The sequence below is a fragment of the Neofelis nebulosa genome, chromosome 5 (assembly GCF_028018385.1).
Source record: "Neofelis nebulosa isolate mNeoNeb1 chromosome 5, mNeoNeb1.pri, whole genome shotgun sequence".
Taxonomy (NCBI): Eukaryota; Metazoa; Chordata; class Mammalia; order Carnivora; family Felidae; genus Neofelis; species Neofelis nebulosa.
Genome location: NC_080786.1, coordinates 110152459 through 110168087, shown reverse-complemented (window position 1 = coordinate 110168087; position 15629 = coordinate 110152459). Strand labels below are relative to the sequence as shown.

At 36.7% G+C, this 15629-nt stretch overlaps 1 protein-coding gene across 3 annotated transcripts in view; it reads right to left on the bottom strand.

Moving 5' to 3' along the window:
* The window catches only part of ZBTB11 (zinc finger and BTB domain containing 11), a 33723-nt gene that overhangs the window by 13999 nt on the left and 4095 nt on the right, over positions 1 to 15629 (bottom strand). The window contains exons 1-3 of one of the 3 annotated variants that reach the window (XM_058731542.1): positions 13813 to 14381; positions 9704 to 9939; positions 8036 to 8267 (exon numbers count right to left, since the gene is read on the bottom strand). In XM_058731542.1, coding sequence (XP_058587525.1) covers positions 8036 to 8267; positions 9704 to 9847 — 376 coding nt within the window. In that variant the 5' untranslated portion in view covers positions 9848 to 9939; positions 13813 to 14381. Of the gene's footprint in view, positions 1 to 8035; positions 8268 to 9703; positions 9940 to 11310; positions 11871 to 13812; positions 14382 to 15629 lie in introns of those variants that run through there. The other 2 variants (XM_058731543.1, XM_058731541.1) reach the window with 2 other exon arrangements.

The following is a 15629-nucleotide window of genomic DNA, read 5'->3' as shown; positions in this document are numbered from 1 at the left end:
CAAGTCATGTTTACCATAAAGTACAAAAACACAAAGGAAAAAAAAATCATTCATAATTTTGTCAAGAGACAATAGGCAGATAATTTCAGTATCTTGTTTTTACCCCTAGCCTTTTTACATACAATATACACACTCTGCAAAACGATCAAAATGACAACAATTTTGCAAGATAATAAAAAATTCCAGAGATCCATTACACAACGTGAACATGATTAACAATAGTGAACTGTATACTTAAAAATCATTAAGGCTGGGGGGCAGGGGCGCCTGGGTGGCTCAGTTTGTTAAGTGTTCAACTTCAGCTCAGGTCATGATCTCACGGTTCGGTTTGTGAGTTCGAGCCCCGCATCGGGCTCTCTGCTGTCAGCACAGAGTCTGCTTCAGATCCTGTCTCTCTGCTCCTTCCTTGCTCACGTTCGCTCTCTCCCTCTCAAAAATAAACATTAAAAAAAATTAGGAGGGTAAATTTTATATTGTGTTTACCAAAATTAAAAACTAAAAAAAGAAAAGAAAAAAAAAGGACAACAATGGTTGGTAATAGATGGTGTTAGGGAATGTGATCAAAAAGACAGGTTTGCCAGCTGATACGTGAACTGGATGGACCCTGGGCACTCAAAGGCTCCCCACCTTCTTCCCTGTCCTTGGAATGTGAGTTCCACTTGCCTTTCCTGCTCCCAGAGGCTGCTCTAAGGACATAACCTTGAGATAGTGACGTGATACTGAAAATATCTACACAGTTTATGTGACTGGACCCAGTTAAGGACTCTTACAAACTTTTAAGATTTGGTGGGCAGGTGCAGAGATACATTCATCTTGCTGCCACCTAAGACAAGCCTCATACATAAGCGCCCTTTGCTTGTTAAAACTGCCACCTACCAACCTGGAATGGTTTGCCCATTTCTTTGGTCTCTCCCTGCCTTTGAGTACAGGGACCAATTTCACATTACACCAGGGAAGCTCATGGGAGAGTTATGAACCAACAGACAGAAGAATTATGACAGGGACTTCCACATTCAACAGTATGGCAGACTAACATACCCTAATTTGACCCAATTACTTAAAAAAAAAAATAGGACATAAAAAATTTTTTAAGTATTATTTTAAATATACTTGGTGCCCCAGCATTGAGTGAAACAGGTAAGAAATCCTTCCTGATTAGTCATGACCTCAAACCAGGCTTAATCTAGTAGGATTTTTTGTTGAATATATAGCACTTTGGTAGTCAAAAAGTCCTCACGCTCAGAATTTAAAGTAGTCCCAGACTGGTAATGCCCTCAGAATCTTAAGAACCAAATGTTTTCTCTGTGGAAAACACTGTCAGCCCAAAACTCAAAGTTTCCTACAAAGTTCTGAAGAATATAAATTCAGTGTGCACAGATTTTTGATTACAGACAAGGCACCATGAATAAGAGCTAGTGGAAACAAACAGCATGAATCAAACCAGCAAAGATTTTTATTGCTATGATCACATATAGAAAAGTCAACGGTGGCATAACACCAGTAAAGAGCAAAAGGTCATAAAAAGTAGCCCCCTAAAAGAGACACGTGAAAAGAACTACATAGAGCCTCTAAAAAATGGAAAAGAGGGGTCCCTGGATGGCTCAGTCAGCAGAACATGCAACTCTTGATCTTAAGTATGTGAGTTCAAACCGCATATTGGGCACAGAGCTTACTTAAAAAAATAAATAAAAAATAAAATAAAATAATAAAAATAGAAAAGAGACTGGAATAAAAAAAAAAAAAAAACCTCAGTAAATGAATTTAACGGCAAATTAAACAAAGCTAAAGAGTAGGTGAACTAAAATTTTCCAGAATATCCTACACAGAGATAACCAAAATATAAAAGAAATTAAGAGACACAGAATATAAAGTGAGAATGTCTATCTAACTCGAGTTTCAGAAATGTAGAAAAGAGAAATTGAGGCAGAAACAATTTTTGAAGAGATACTAGCTGAGACTTTTTCTCAACTGAGAAAAACAATCTCAATTGCTGGGTTCAGGAAGTCCAACAATTTCTATGCAGGACAGTTAAAAGTCAAAGATTCCCATACTGGATTAAGAACAAAATCCATAAATATGATGATGTTTGAAGAGAAATCTAAAACCTCAAGATACAAAAAGGTTGAAAAACAAAAGATGGAAAATATCCTAGGCAAATAGTTATGAAAATATTGTTTACATACCTAAAAAATATTTACTAAAGTAGTCAAAATAGAAAAATAAAAAAATACTGCTTACGAGATTTTAATGGTAAAAAGTATTACTAAACATAAACAGGGTCATTATGTAATGATAAAAGGAAATTCTAAACTGTTTTGTATCTAATAATACGTCCTCAAGATACATAAGACAAAAACTGAAGAAACTCGGTAACAGATGAATCACACTACTTAATACTCTAAAGCACCTCTGTCTATAACTGATAGATCTAGGGGTGGCTGTGTGGCTCAGGTCATGATCTCATGTTTTGTGGGTTCAAGCTCTGCGTGGGCCTCTGCACTGACACTGCATAGCCTATTTGGGATTCTCTCTTTGTCCCTCCCCCACTCAACACTCTCATGCACATGCGCTTTCTCTCTCTCCCAAAACAAGTAAACTTTAAATAAAAACCTGAGAGATCAAGCACACAAAATAATCAGTAAAGAATTAACAAGCCACAATATATTGAATATTGCTTCCAACTAAAAACATTTACGTTCTATTCAAGCAAAATGAAACTTATAAAAATAGACCACATGTAGGATTAAAAGCAACAGAACTGCAGTATTAAAGGGAAATTTATAGCCTGGAACGCTTAAACTAGAAAGTTGGAACGGATGGGAGTTAATGGGTTAAGGATTATACTTAACCAAAAACAAAGTAACAGGGACTCCTGTCTGACTCAGTTGGTAGAGCATATGACTCTTGATCTGGAGGATGTAAGTTTGTGCCCCATGTTGCGTGAAGAGCTTACTTTATTTTATTTGCGTGTGTGCAAGTGAGGGAGGGGCAGAGAGAATCTTAAGCAGGGTCCAGGTCCAGTGCTGGGGCCCTGGGCTTGGTAGATCCTGATCTCAGGACTGTGAGATCATAACATGAACTGAAATCAAGAGTTGGATGATCAAAAGACTGAGCCACCCAGGCGCCCTAAGAGTTTACTTTTAAAAAAATAAATAAAACAAAAAGACAATAATGTTCAAATAAAATAAAAGGAAGATTAATGAGAAGAAATTAGTAAGAAAATAATAGCTGTTTTTCAAAAGGTGTGTTAAGAAAAACTAGTCAAAACTTGGTAAGAGGTAAAAAAAGACTATTACGTGTTAAGAGCAGTGTTGTATCTGTACCACTGATTGGCTGAAAGAATTTTTGCTTCAAATTCTGTTAGAAAGTTTTAATATCTTACTGGTTTCCTCAGTTAACTACATAAAACTTTTGGATTATATATGCATAACAGCTTTTTTAACTTAAAAAAAAATTATGTTTTGGCTAAGTGATAAGCAAAGTTTTTCTGTAAAGAGCCAGGTAAACAATACATTAGGCTTTATGGGTCACTGGTTTATGTAGCAATTTTTAAATTCCGCCTTTCTAAGCTCAAAAGCAGTCATAGACAAAGAAAATGAATGGGTGTGGCTGTCCCCAATAAAACTTTATTTACAAAAACAGGCAATGGGGGGGCGCCTGGGTGGCTCAGTCGGTTAAGCGTCCGACTTCAGCTCAGGTCACGATCTCGCGGTCTGTGAGTTCGAGCCCCGCGTCGGGCTCTGGGCTGATGGCTCAGAGCCTGGAGCCTGTTTCAGATTCTGTGTCTCCCTCTCTCTGCCCCTCCCCCGTTCATGCTCTGTCTCTCTCTGTCTCAAAAATAAATAAACGTTAAAAAAAATTTAAAACAAACAAACAAACAAAAAAAACAAACAGGCAACGGGCCAGAATTGGTAGGATTAAAAAAAAAAAAAAAAAAAAAAAGGAGTCAGTAAACATCTAGTAAGAAAAATGTAAGGGGTGGAAAGGAAAGCAAAAAAAGAAAAGGGAAAAGAGAAATGAAAGAAAGAAAGGGCACCTGGCTGGCTCAGTCAGTCATGTGACTCTTGATCTTGAGATCTTGAGTTCAAGCCCACAATGGGCGTAGAGCTTACATTAAAAAGAAAAAAAAAAAGGTTAAAAAAATGAGAAAAGGCACAAATAACCAATATCAAAGAACAAAAGAAGTATCTACATTGACAGGAAATGTGTAGAAGACAGTAGTATTTAATATTTTGTGCCAACCAAAAAATAAAATAAAGTAAATTACATTAAATTTTGTGCCAATAAACTTGAAAATTTAGATGAAATGAACCAAATTCTGGAAAAAATGTAACTTTCTATAAATTACTTAAGATGAAATAGAGAATTGAATACTTCTCTAACCATTAAACATGTCAGATAAGTATTTAAAAATCTTCGCCTCAACTCCACTACAGGCCCAGGCAATTTTAGCCACCATTCTACCAAACATTCAAGAAACAGGTAATTCTAATCACACAGTTAACAATTTCAGCGTATCTAAAAATTGGAGGGAGCATACATTTTATAAGACTAGACCAACTCTGATATCAAAACACGAAATAGTATGAAAAAGAAAAAAGAATTACTCATGAATATACATGAAAACACTCTAGACAATATTAGTAAATCAAACAGCAATTTACACAAAAGGCAATATAACATGACTGAACTGGATTTATTTCAAGAATGAAAAACTGGTTTAACAGAAAATCACTGTAACTTCCACATTAACAGAATAGTAAAAATAAAAATGGTTTCAATAAATACAGAAAAAAATATGTAATAAATCAACACTGTGGGAGAAGGTCATCAAGATTGACTTCCAGTTGACCCCTGAGCTTGACCCAGGCAACTGGAGGCTCCCCACCCCTCCCTGTTCCTGGAATGTGTTCCACTTGCATAGTCTTGAGAGAGAAATGTGGTATTGAGGCTATCTGGACTGGGTACATGACTGAGCCCAGTTAAGGCCTCCTGCATACATGACTAAACATAGTTAAGGTCTATGTATAAACTTTTAACATTCTGGCACAGAGATCTATTCATCTTGCAGCCGCCCAAGACAATCCTCACACATAAGTTCCCTTACCTATGAAACCTGCCACCTACCAATCTGACGTGGTCTCTTTCTTCAGTCTCTTGCTGCCTCTGTGTACAGAGGGCCAGTTTTATTTATTTATTTATTTATTTATTTATTTATTTATTTATTTATTTATTTATTTAATTTTGAGAGACAGTGCATATGTGAGCAGGAGGGGGGGGAGGGAGAGGGAGAGGGAGAGGGAGAGAGAGAGAATCCCAAGTAGGCTCCGAACTGTCAGTGTAGAGCCTGACATGGGGCTTGATCTCAGGAACCATGAGACATCACTGACCTGAGCCAAAATCAGTAGTCGGACACTAACCGACTGAGCCACCCAGGCACCCTCCATACATGGGGGCCAGTTTTAGATTACACTTTGGAACCTCCTCAGGGAGTTACGAACCAACACCATTTTTAGAGAGAATTTCCTTAACATTAAATAAAGCGTTATCTATTTAAAACATTTACCAAATGATAAAAGCACTTTCTTTAGAAATGGGAACAAGGTAAGTGAACCCTCTTCCACCATTTCTATTCAACTATTTTTTTGAGGTCCAGGACAGCACTGTAAAGCAAGAAAACAATTTCAAAATATAAAGACTAGAAAGGTAGAAACAAAACCATTACTATTAGCAAATAATATATTTCTTTTATATGGAAAACCTCAAAGAATGTATAAATGACTGAATGACTAAAGGAATTTGGCAGTATTACTGTATATAAAATATACACCAAAAATAAATCTGAAATTACATAATTTTAAGAAAAAAAATAACAGTTTCAAAACATATAAAGTACCTTGAAATAATCCTACAAAAGATGTTTGAGACTGCTATGGGTAAATCTCTAAAAGTTTATTAATTCAATGTAATCTCTATCAAAATACACTATTTTGTGTGACTTTGACAAGCTGCTTTTATAATTTATATGGAAGAGCAAAGGGTTATGAAACTATGACCCACTTGAGTAATAAAGGTGGGAGACTTTCCTTATTATAAAGCTATGGTAATTAAGATCAGGTGAAAATACCATAAGAGAGACCACCTATAGACTAGAACGATGCCTTAGAACTGGTACCAAATATGTGGAAATTCATCAACTGGCAAGAAGAGGATGGAGTCTTCACTAAAGGGTTCTGAGACAAGTGATGATCAAATGGGGAAAAAAATGAAGTCAAACATCTATCTCACACCAATAAAATTCCGAGCAGACTAAAACTTAAAGATGAAAGAAAACTATGAAAATTTAAAAAGATAATCTATGAACATAGCCTTATGACTTAGTACAGAAAATTTTTTTATAAGCATTAACAAAGGAAAACAATGATTAATTCAACTACATTAACTAGGTAATTAAAAAATACACTATTTTTAAATTCTGTACACATATTTTATACTCTTCACTTAGTATTTGAACCAAATAAAATTTACCTACTTAACCTGCTATTAATTTACATTATATTTGCTGGACAATATATAAACATAAGCATATAGAATGAAGAACAAATGTGTCTTTTTGTCAGAATATTAGGATGCTGCACTGCAGTTAATATAGGGCAGCCACTTCTTTTGCTATAAGCTGCTGAGAAACTGAAGAAGAGCAATATTCATACACTTCTCTCTTTCTGCTTCAGATGCATGAAAAGTAAGAAAAAAATTCCAACGCTAACTTTTATCAAAAGACTATATCCATGGTGCCTGGGTGGCTCAGTCGGTTGAGTGTCTGACTTCGACTTAGGTCATGCAAGATCTCATGGTTCGTGGGTTCGAGCCTCCCCGGCAGCCTTTGCACGGACAATGCAGAGGCTGCTTCAGATTCTATGTCTCCCTCTCTCTCTGCCCCACCCCTGCTCACGCTCTCTCTTTCAAAAATAAACAAACAAACAAAAAAGAACCTATATCCATGATGAGTTTTATTATTCAGAGGGCCTAGTAGAAGACATATTTTCTCTTGAGTCACCAAACCCAGAAAAAAGTAAATTATCACTAATCTCAAATGTAATACAATTCTATGATCCATGAAAGTTTTTGCTCACCATTATATCCCCAGAGCCTACGCTAGCTCCTCACACATAGTGGATACTTAATATATATTTTCTAGTAATTCAACACATAACTACTGCTAAGGAAAAATATGTTATTTGTCTTTCCAGAAGAAGTAAGTTTAAAAAGCGTAAGGTAGAAAAGGATCAGTGGTTAACTAGGTAAGTATTTATAGATCTGGGTAAAGTCACTTTTTTGTTTCAGAAAAAGGAAATGATATTTCACACAGTCATGTCAGTAATTCAGTAACCAAGAGTTACAGTAAGTTAATATTACAAGAAATGTATAAATAAGGTTACCTATTTAATTCTTCCTAAATTTTCATTTGTTGACTCCTAAGCCAATATATAAGTTCTAGTGAGTCAAAAGAAAGTCAAATTATTCATTTATAATAACAATAATAAAATCAAAGAAAAAAACCACACTTGGAATTTTGATTATTGTACATTAACAGTTTACTGAACCTAATGAATTCTAATAATTAATCTTAAAAAATAAAAAAGACTTACAAAAGTGCTCTATTTTTATGTTCCACAACATAGATATAGGCAATTTTTTTAACAAGCAATTTTTAAGTAACATATTCACTTAGTGTAATATAACACTGATGCAGTTATGTATTTCTCTCAAACTGTTTTTAGCCATGTAAAGGTCAGAAATTTTTCTGCCACTACATCTGTCTCACCTAAGAGGTAGTGACAGAAAATGACAGCCTTTTCCAGAACCGCACCTTGGAAAGCTTGCTAGAAGAAGGGCTTCTTCAATTCGCCTTAGTCTGCTGCTCTAAGTGGGCTTCTCCCACTGCAGCACACACCCTGAGTTTCTAAGACAGACACACACCCACCTTCCAGTAGGTACTTACAAACAAAAAGCAATAGTATTAGAAAATTCTTACCAGAAAGATCCACCACTGCCTCATGACTGGAAACAGCTCCTTTCTCAATAAAAAGATCTCGAAAATATTCACTATTAGCTGACAAAACAGATTTATGAGCTTTGTACTCCTCTCCCTCAATTAACAAAGTAACATCACAGAACTGGTTGGAGAGTCTCTGTTCGTTGAGCTGCTTTAAGACAGCCTGACAATGTTTTGGAGAAGAACGTTTCACCACTCCTTTGGTGTCAACCTATCAAAATAAGTTTAAGACCAAGAGTTGTATTATGTATCATCTGTATTTCTACCTTTAACAGAATTTAAAACGTGACACATTATTCACTTTTAAAGACACCATTAATTAATATGAAGAAATAGCCAGATATTCTTTATTACCTATATATTTAAATTAAAGGAGCATTCTTACTATTTTCTGCCATGTTCCTGCATCTCACTTCTTGCTGCCTTTATTTACTAGTCAGAAACTTAATGGTGTATGAAAGTAATGCAGGTAAAAAACAAAAACCTAGCCAATTTTTTTTTTTTTTTAACATTTATTCATTTTCGAGAAAGAGAGATTGTAAGCAGGGGAGGGCTAGAGAGAAGAGGACAGAGGATCCAAAGCAGGCTCTATGCTGACAGCTGTAAACCCAACGCAGTGATCCCACCAACCGTGGGATCATGTCCTGAGTTGAAGTCAAGACGCTCAACCAACTGAGCCACCCAGAAGCCCCAGCCAGTTTTTTTTTTTTAGTGTTTATTTTTGAGAGAGAGAAAAGGAGACAGAGACAACCCGAAGCAGGGCTCAAATTCACAAACTATGAGATCATGACCCAAGCTGAAGCTGGACACTTAACTGACTGAGCCACCCAGGTGCCCCAAGACCTAGCCAGTTTAATTTACCTTGTTTCATGACCTAAAGATTGTTTCCAGAAACGTATTGCCTACCTGTACCAATATACCATTTATTTATTTATTTAATTTTCAGAGAGAAAGAAAGAGAGAGAGAGAGAGAGAGACAGAGAGAGAAGCAGGCAGAGAAAGAGGGAGAGAAAGAATGCCAAGAAGGCTCTTCACTGTCAGTACAGAGCCCAACATGGGGCTCAATCTCATGAACCTCAAGATCAGGACCTGAGATGAAATGAAGAGTCCAATGCTTAACCCACTGAGCAACCCAGGTGCCCCACCAATATACCATTTAAAAAGGCAGGAAGAGGGGCATCTGGGTGGCTTAGTCTGTTAAGCATCTGATTTTGGCTCAGGTCATGATCTCATATCACAGTTCATGAGTTTAAGCCCCTACTGGGCTCTCTGCTCTCAGCACAGAGCCCGCTTCAGATCCTGTCTCCCTCTCTCTCTGCTCCTCTTCTCCTCTCACGGGCACACGCCTGTGCTCTCTCAAAAATAAACAAACATTTAAGAAATAAAATAAGACAAGAAGAATGATTAACAACAAACCAACAACCTACATTCTAAAGAGAATTAACTACAGGAATATTTATAATTAATGAAAAAGCAGTCTTAGCATACTTTTAGTGTATGTAGTAACAGAGTGTATTACCTGAGACAAAGACTTACTTAAATTTTCAACAGTCAAGCAGTTTTGGTACTTGAAGAAAAAATTCATGAAGACTACAAACCTAATACATTAGTTACAAATGTTAAAGCTGAATGGAAAGTTCTACTTACAAATACAAGTTCATGTTTGGACACTGGCTTCTTTTTTGCAGGCTTGGAGGCTGCAGTTGGAGCTGAAGTAAAATTGCTCAGATCATCCTCTGATTCATTACTTTCTTCTCCAGACTCAAGGTCTAGTCCCAATTCTTCTAACATTTCTGAAGTATCTGATATTGGACGGGACCGATCTAGCTTCTCCTGGCATTTGCTACACTGTTTAATGTAATCTTTCACTTGCTTTAATATACCTAGAATAAAAATTAAAATTAACAAGTCAAATTTAATACTATGTCATTTGAAAATTATTTTTGGTTCTTTAATCTACGTACACTGATATGTTTGAGTGCTTACATGTGGACACACAGTATGTAAAAGTGATTTCTTGACAATGCAAGGTGCATGTTTTCATAGATGTAAGGTTGCAGTTGATGGTTTCCATTCTTATTTTTGCTTATTCCTAGTTATTTGCTTCCCCACCATATGATTACATAGCAGTACCCATTTCCATGAGAGCTGCAACTCATTCATGCTATAGAAATTGTATGAAAATGCCAATATGACCTTCGTGAACAGTTATATAACGTGATTACCTCTCCACCCTACTAACATCAGGATTTCCCATGCAATTTGCTTTGGTCAATGGAATATAAATAAATATAACGTGTGCCATATCGCAAAAGCTTTAAGAGGCCCTGTTTCTCATCGGTGATCTGATCTTCATCCCCTCTGTCAAATAACAGCATGTTCCAGATGGATCCCATCATTTAGGATGAATTGCGCCTGGGTGGCTCAGTTGGTTAAGCACCTGACTATGGCTCAGGTCATGATCTCACAGTTTATGAGTTCGAGCCCCGCATCAGGCTCCATGCTGACAGCTCAGAGTCTGGAGCCTGCTTTGGATTCTGTATCTCCCTCGTTCTCTGCCCTCCCCCACTCACGCTCTCTCTTTCCCTCTCAAAAATAAACAAACATTAAAAAAAAAAAAAAAAAAGGTGGAGTGAAATTGCAACCTGAACTACAATCACAACTTATAATGAGAGTGTAAAATAAATCTCATTTTTGAAAGCTATGAGATTTTAGGGTTGTATGAAATAACAGTTTTTGTTTTGTTTTGTTTTTAGGTCCTTGCATGATGCTGGGCACAAAGCAGGACACAGTAAGTAATTTTTTTTCATTTTGATAGAAAAAGCAAGAGTGGGGGAGGGGCAGAGAGCAAGAGGGAGAGAGAGAGAGAGAGAAAGAGAGAGAAAGAGAGAGAAAGAGAGAGAAAGAGGGAGAGAGAGAGAGAAAGAGGGAGAGAGAGAGAGAAAGGGGGGGGAGAGAGAGAGAGAGAGCAAGAGGGGGAGAGAGAGGGAGAGGGAGGGAAGGAAGGGGGGGAGGGGGGGAGGGGGAGAGGGAGAGAGGGAGAGAGGGAGAGAGAGAGAGAGAGAAAGAGAGAGAGAATATATCCCAAGCAGGTTCCGCACTGTCAGCACAGACCCCAATGCAGGATTCTATCTCATGAACCATGAGATCACAACCTGAGCAGAAATCAAGAGTCGGAAGCTTAACTGACTGAGCTACCCAGGTGCCCCACAGCATACACAATCTTAAAAGTTGCTTGTACACAAGCCACTCACAAAATCCTATCGTGAATTTCAACTTCTAGTTCAGCATGTTGGGGCAGGGGTGAGGAGCAGGGAGAATGCTTACGCACACCACCCTCCTTACAAGGTAGGACCAATTAATTTCCATCCTACAAATGAGAAGGATGAAGCCTAAGAGGTAAGAAACTTGTCCCAAGTTGCATCTAGTAAACTGCATTACTGGGTCTCCAAAAGCCATCTGATTTTCAGTATATTATGCTGCTTACCCAGGAATACATTTATCCATCACTGTGGCAGAAAATTTTCCCCCTACAATCCCCACGTAAAATGTAAATGAAAAGGCTCATTACTTAGCTAAAATGATATAGAGGTATATAATAAGTTCCTGAAAAGAATTTCAAGACGTCTAATTATACCATGGGTCCTTTCAACCTTCGGGTAATATTCAAGCAATGTTTCTCAAATTATATTATGTCCCATACTTACTAAAAAAGTATACACTGGATTAATAAATTCACAAAATTATATTTGCATTTTATACACACATAATGGGTATTATCACATTCAAAGCTCTAAGAGTTCTACAATGAAGACAGCTGCTTAACAGAAATTTGCCAAATTTATTTGTTATAGATCCCCCCCACCCCCCCACCCCCCGCCCCCTCTGCCCGGAACATAACTCAGAAAATACTGGGTCAGGATTAAATGAAACTTCCATAAAAAGGCATTTATGTGTGCGTATTTAGAGAATATATTCTAATGTCTGAAAATGCTACAGTCAATAAAAGTCTATACAGTGAGAAGATTTTTAAAAATGATAAAAAGGCTGGATGCATATATATTTTACATATAATTACATAAATAATTAAGAGTAAAATTATATTTTACATATAATTAAGAGGTGCCTGGCTGGCTCAGTTGGTAGAGCATGCCACTTTTGATCTCAGGGTCATAGGTTTAAGCCCCACATTGGGCGTAAAGCTTACTTAAAAAAAAAAAAAAAGTTCATTCTCTTTGTAAAAAGAAAAAAAAAAGTGAACGGGTTGGGGTGATGAAAAATTTCTGAACAGTGGTGATGGTCACACAACAATGTGAATGTACTCAATGCTTCTGAACTGTACACTTAAAACAGTAAATTTTATATTATGTATATCTTACCACAACTAAAAAAAAAAGTAAAGGAGTACAAATACAAACTTCCAACTATAAATAAATCATGGAATAAACCATGGGGATGAAAAGTACAACATAGGAGATATAGTCAATAATATGGTAATAATAATTTTCCATGGCAACAGATGATACCTAAGCTAAGCTAAGGTAAACATTCATTATGTATATAATTGTTGAATCGCTAAGTTATACACCTGAAACTAATATACTGTAGGCCAACTACAGTAAAAAGAATAAATGGGTATAAGAGTGGGAAATGACACATGTAAGAGAATACATATTTATAAGTAAAAAAACATACTTAGAGGGGTGCCCTGGGTGGTTCAGTCAGTTAAGCGTCCAACTTCAGCTCAGATCATAGTCTCATGGTTCGTGAGTTCAAGCCCTGTGCTGGGCCCTGTGCTGACAGCTCAGAGCCTGGAGCCTGTTTCAGATTCTGTGTCTTCCTCTCTCTGACCCTCCCTTGCTCATGCTCTTTCCCCCTCACCTCTCAAAAATAAACATTTAAATAAATAAATGAATGAACATAAAAAAATACTTAAATAAGAAGTAGTGCTGAGGAAGTTTTCATCTTCACAGTAAACAAAGGCAGCATTTTTTCCTAATTAACTTTGGCTGTATTTCTAAACATTTTATGATTCTACATCATTCAGTATATTCTGCATATAGCAGAACTCTGGTTACACCATAAACTTGTTGACTTCAAATGGTATTGGAAAAACTACATAGGAAGCACTTGAAAAGGATGAAAATTATAAAAACTACAGGAAAAAATTTTAATGTATGATAATCAGTTTTCTCAAAAGTCACCCGATATTTCAAGTCCTCTCCCTTGAGTGTTAGTGTTTTGATGGATCATCTTAAATCTAGCTTTAAAGATTCAGAAACCTAACCTCTAGTTCATCCAGAATTAAGTTGAAAGACTGACTCAAGTTAATCACTAAAAAGACATCAATATATAAACACAATTAATTTACTACATTACTGCAAAGGATTGAAACTACTTATGCAGCAAAATCTGAACCCATTAACTAGCTCGGTGACCATGCCAAACCTCTCTGTGCCTACGTGTCATCGATTGCAAAATGGGGGTAATGGTACTTACACTATGGTGTTATGATTAATGTTAAGATTTATAAAGCACTTTGAACACTATATGACACACAGTAACTACTACATAAGTGTTTGCTAAATACGGTAATACTAACTGGTCAACCTCTCTGGTACTGCAAAAAACAAAAACCCCACATAAAACATCAAGATTACCATTAAAAGATTCTTCACTGAGCACAGAATCAAAACAAAGATAAAGACTTTAGTGGGTAGTCCTCTAATAAAACAACTTGAGGAACAGTTTCTTACCCTAGGGCAGGGTTTCTCAACTTCAGCAGTGTTGACATTTTGGGCCGGATGATTCTTGCTGGTGGCGGGAGGGGTGTAGAGGGCTGTCCTGTCCATTCTTACTGTATCATGTTTAGCAGCATTCCTAACCTCTACCCAACTAGATGTGGATAGCAACCCCTCAACCACCACCACGAGTTATGACAACCAAAACTGTCTCCAGACATAGCCAGACATCTCCTGGGAAGCAAAATCGTTCCTGGGTCAAGAACCAATGCTTCAGATATCTATTTGCCAAAATGAACAATTTTGCTCCTATCAGCTCTTCAAGAGCTTCCGTCCCTATCATTTTTGGATACAATGACCACCCCAGTTCAGGGGCTCCCATTTCTGGTTACATGCATATGAATTCTTCTGTTTTGTTTTCTTCAAAGAGGTTACAGGTGGTTAGTTATGGTTATAAAGACCCAGTTTTTGGTGGATTTTCTGGAGATTACAACCTCTTCTAGGCTCCCTAACAACAGCATCCATTTATCCCATTATTCTAAAACAAAAATCAGTTCTTGGGGTAGGGACTTCTGCAGGTAGCTAACTTTTTTTTTTGGGGGGGGGCCAGTTTAATCTTTGTTTCCCCCTCCTAATTCTTTCTTTACATTCTGGAAGCATTTCACTGTAGATACCTAGCATCAGCATCTGATGGAGGCAGGGAAGAGAATCATTTTGAAACTCCAGCACAGACTTCAATACAAGATGAAATAAGAGGTTTATGGGGGGGGGGGGGGGGGGGGGGGAGGCGTTGAGAATAATTATTAACATTTTACATTCTGAAATTTGTTATATGTAAACTTCTAGGCACCGAACCACAGTTTCTCAACTGTACTCAAAGGAGGAAAATTGCTACAAACTTGCCTGAGCACTAGAATATATCTTATGATAAAAGCATTTAAAAAAAAAAAAGCAAAATAAATTATGAATCTCATTAAACTGTCCTTGATACAACTTATGACTCTGGAACAGTTTGTTTGGCACTTACATTGATCAATTCTTAATAGCTTTCAGGTAAATAGTCTACAATGGCTTTGTATTATATATATACCTTACACATAAACAAGGAAGCAACCAAAGTGTTAATGTACTAAGAATCAATATGAATAGCTACTTAAAAAAAAAATAAAATGAATAGTTAATAACTGAGAGCAAACTTCTCTGATGATTATGAATTATTTTATTATTATTAGTATTAGTATTTTTAAGTAAGCTTTATGCCTAATGTGGGGCTTGAACTCACAACCAAGAGTTGTACGCTCTATGGACTGCAACAGCCAAGTGCCCCACATTCTTATTTGAAAGGAGGAACAACTCAAAGAATAAAAATAATGAGATCATCAAATAACAAAAACTCATTACATGTCAACAAAATAGCATTTTATGAAAAAATCACTATTTTCATAAAAATAGTGAGAAGAGGGGTACTGCTTTACATTTTTGAAAATCTTTTTAATGTGTGGTTTAACAGAAGAGAGATTACCATATACGCTTCTGCAATCAACTTATTGCCATATATGACATGTCACATAGCCTCTGGAAAACTCCACCGTATACTTGGAAAACAACTAGAAAAAAAAGCAAATAATGCCTTGGAATTATCATGAAAATAATTTTGCCTTTGTGGATCTTCTGAAAGGATCTCAGGGCCTCCCTTGCCAGGGGTTCACTACTCTACTGACGTGTGGTACTTCAAGAATAACTGTTCTAGTCGTTTAATGCCTCTTAAGTTCTACAAATGTAGACAAACCACAAATGTATCTCTTTCATTTTTAAGTTAAACATAAACATGG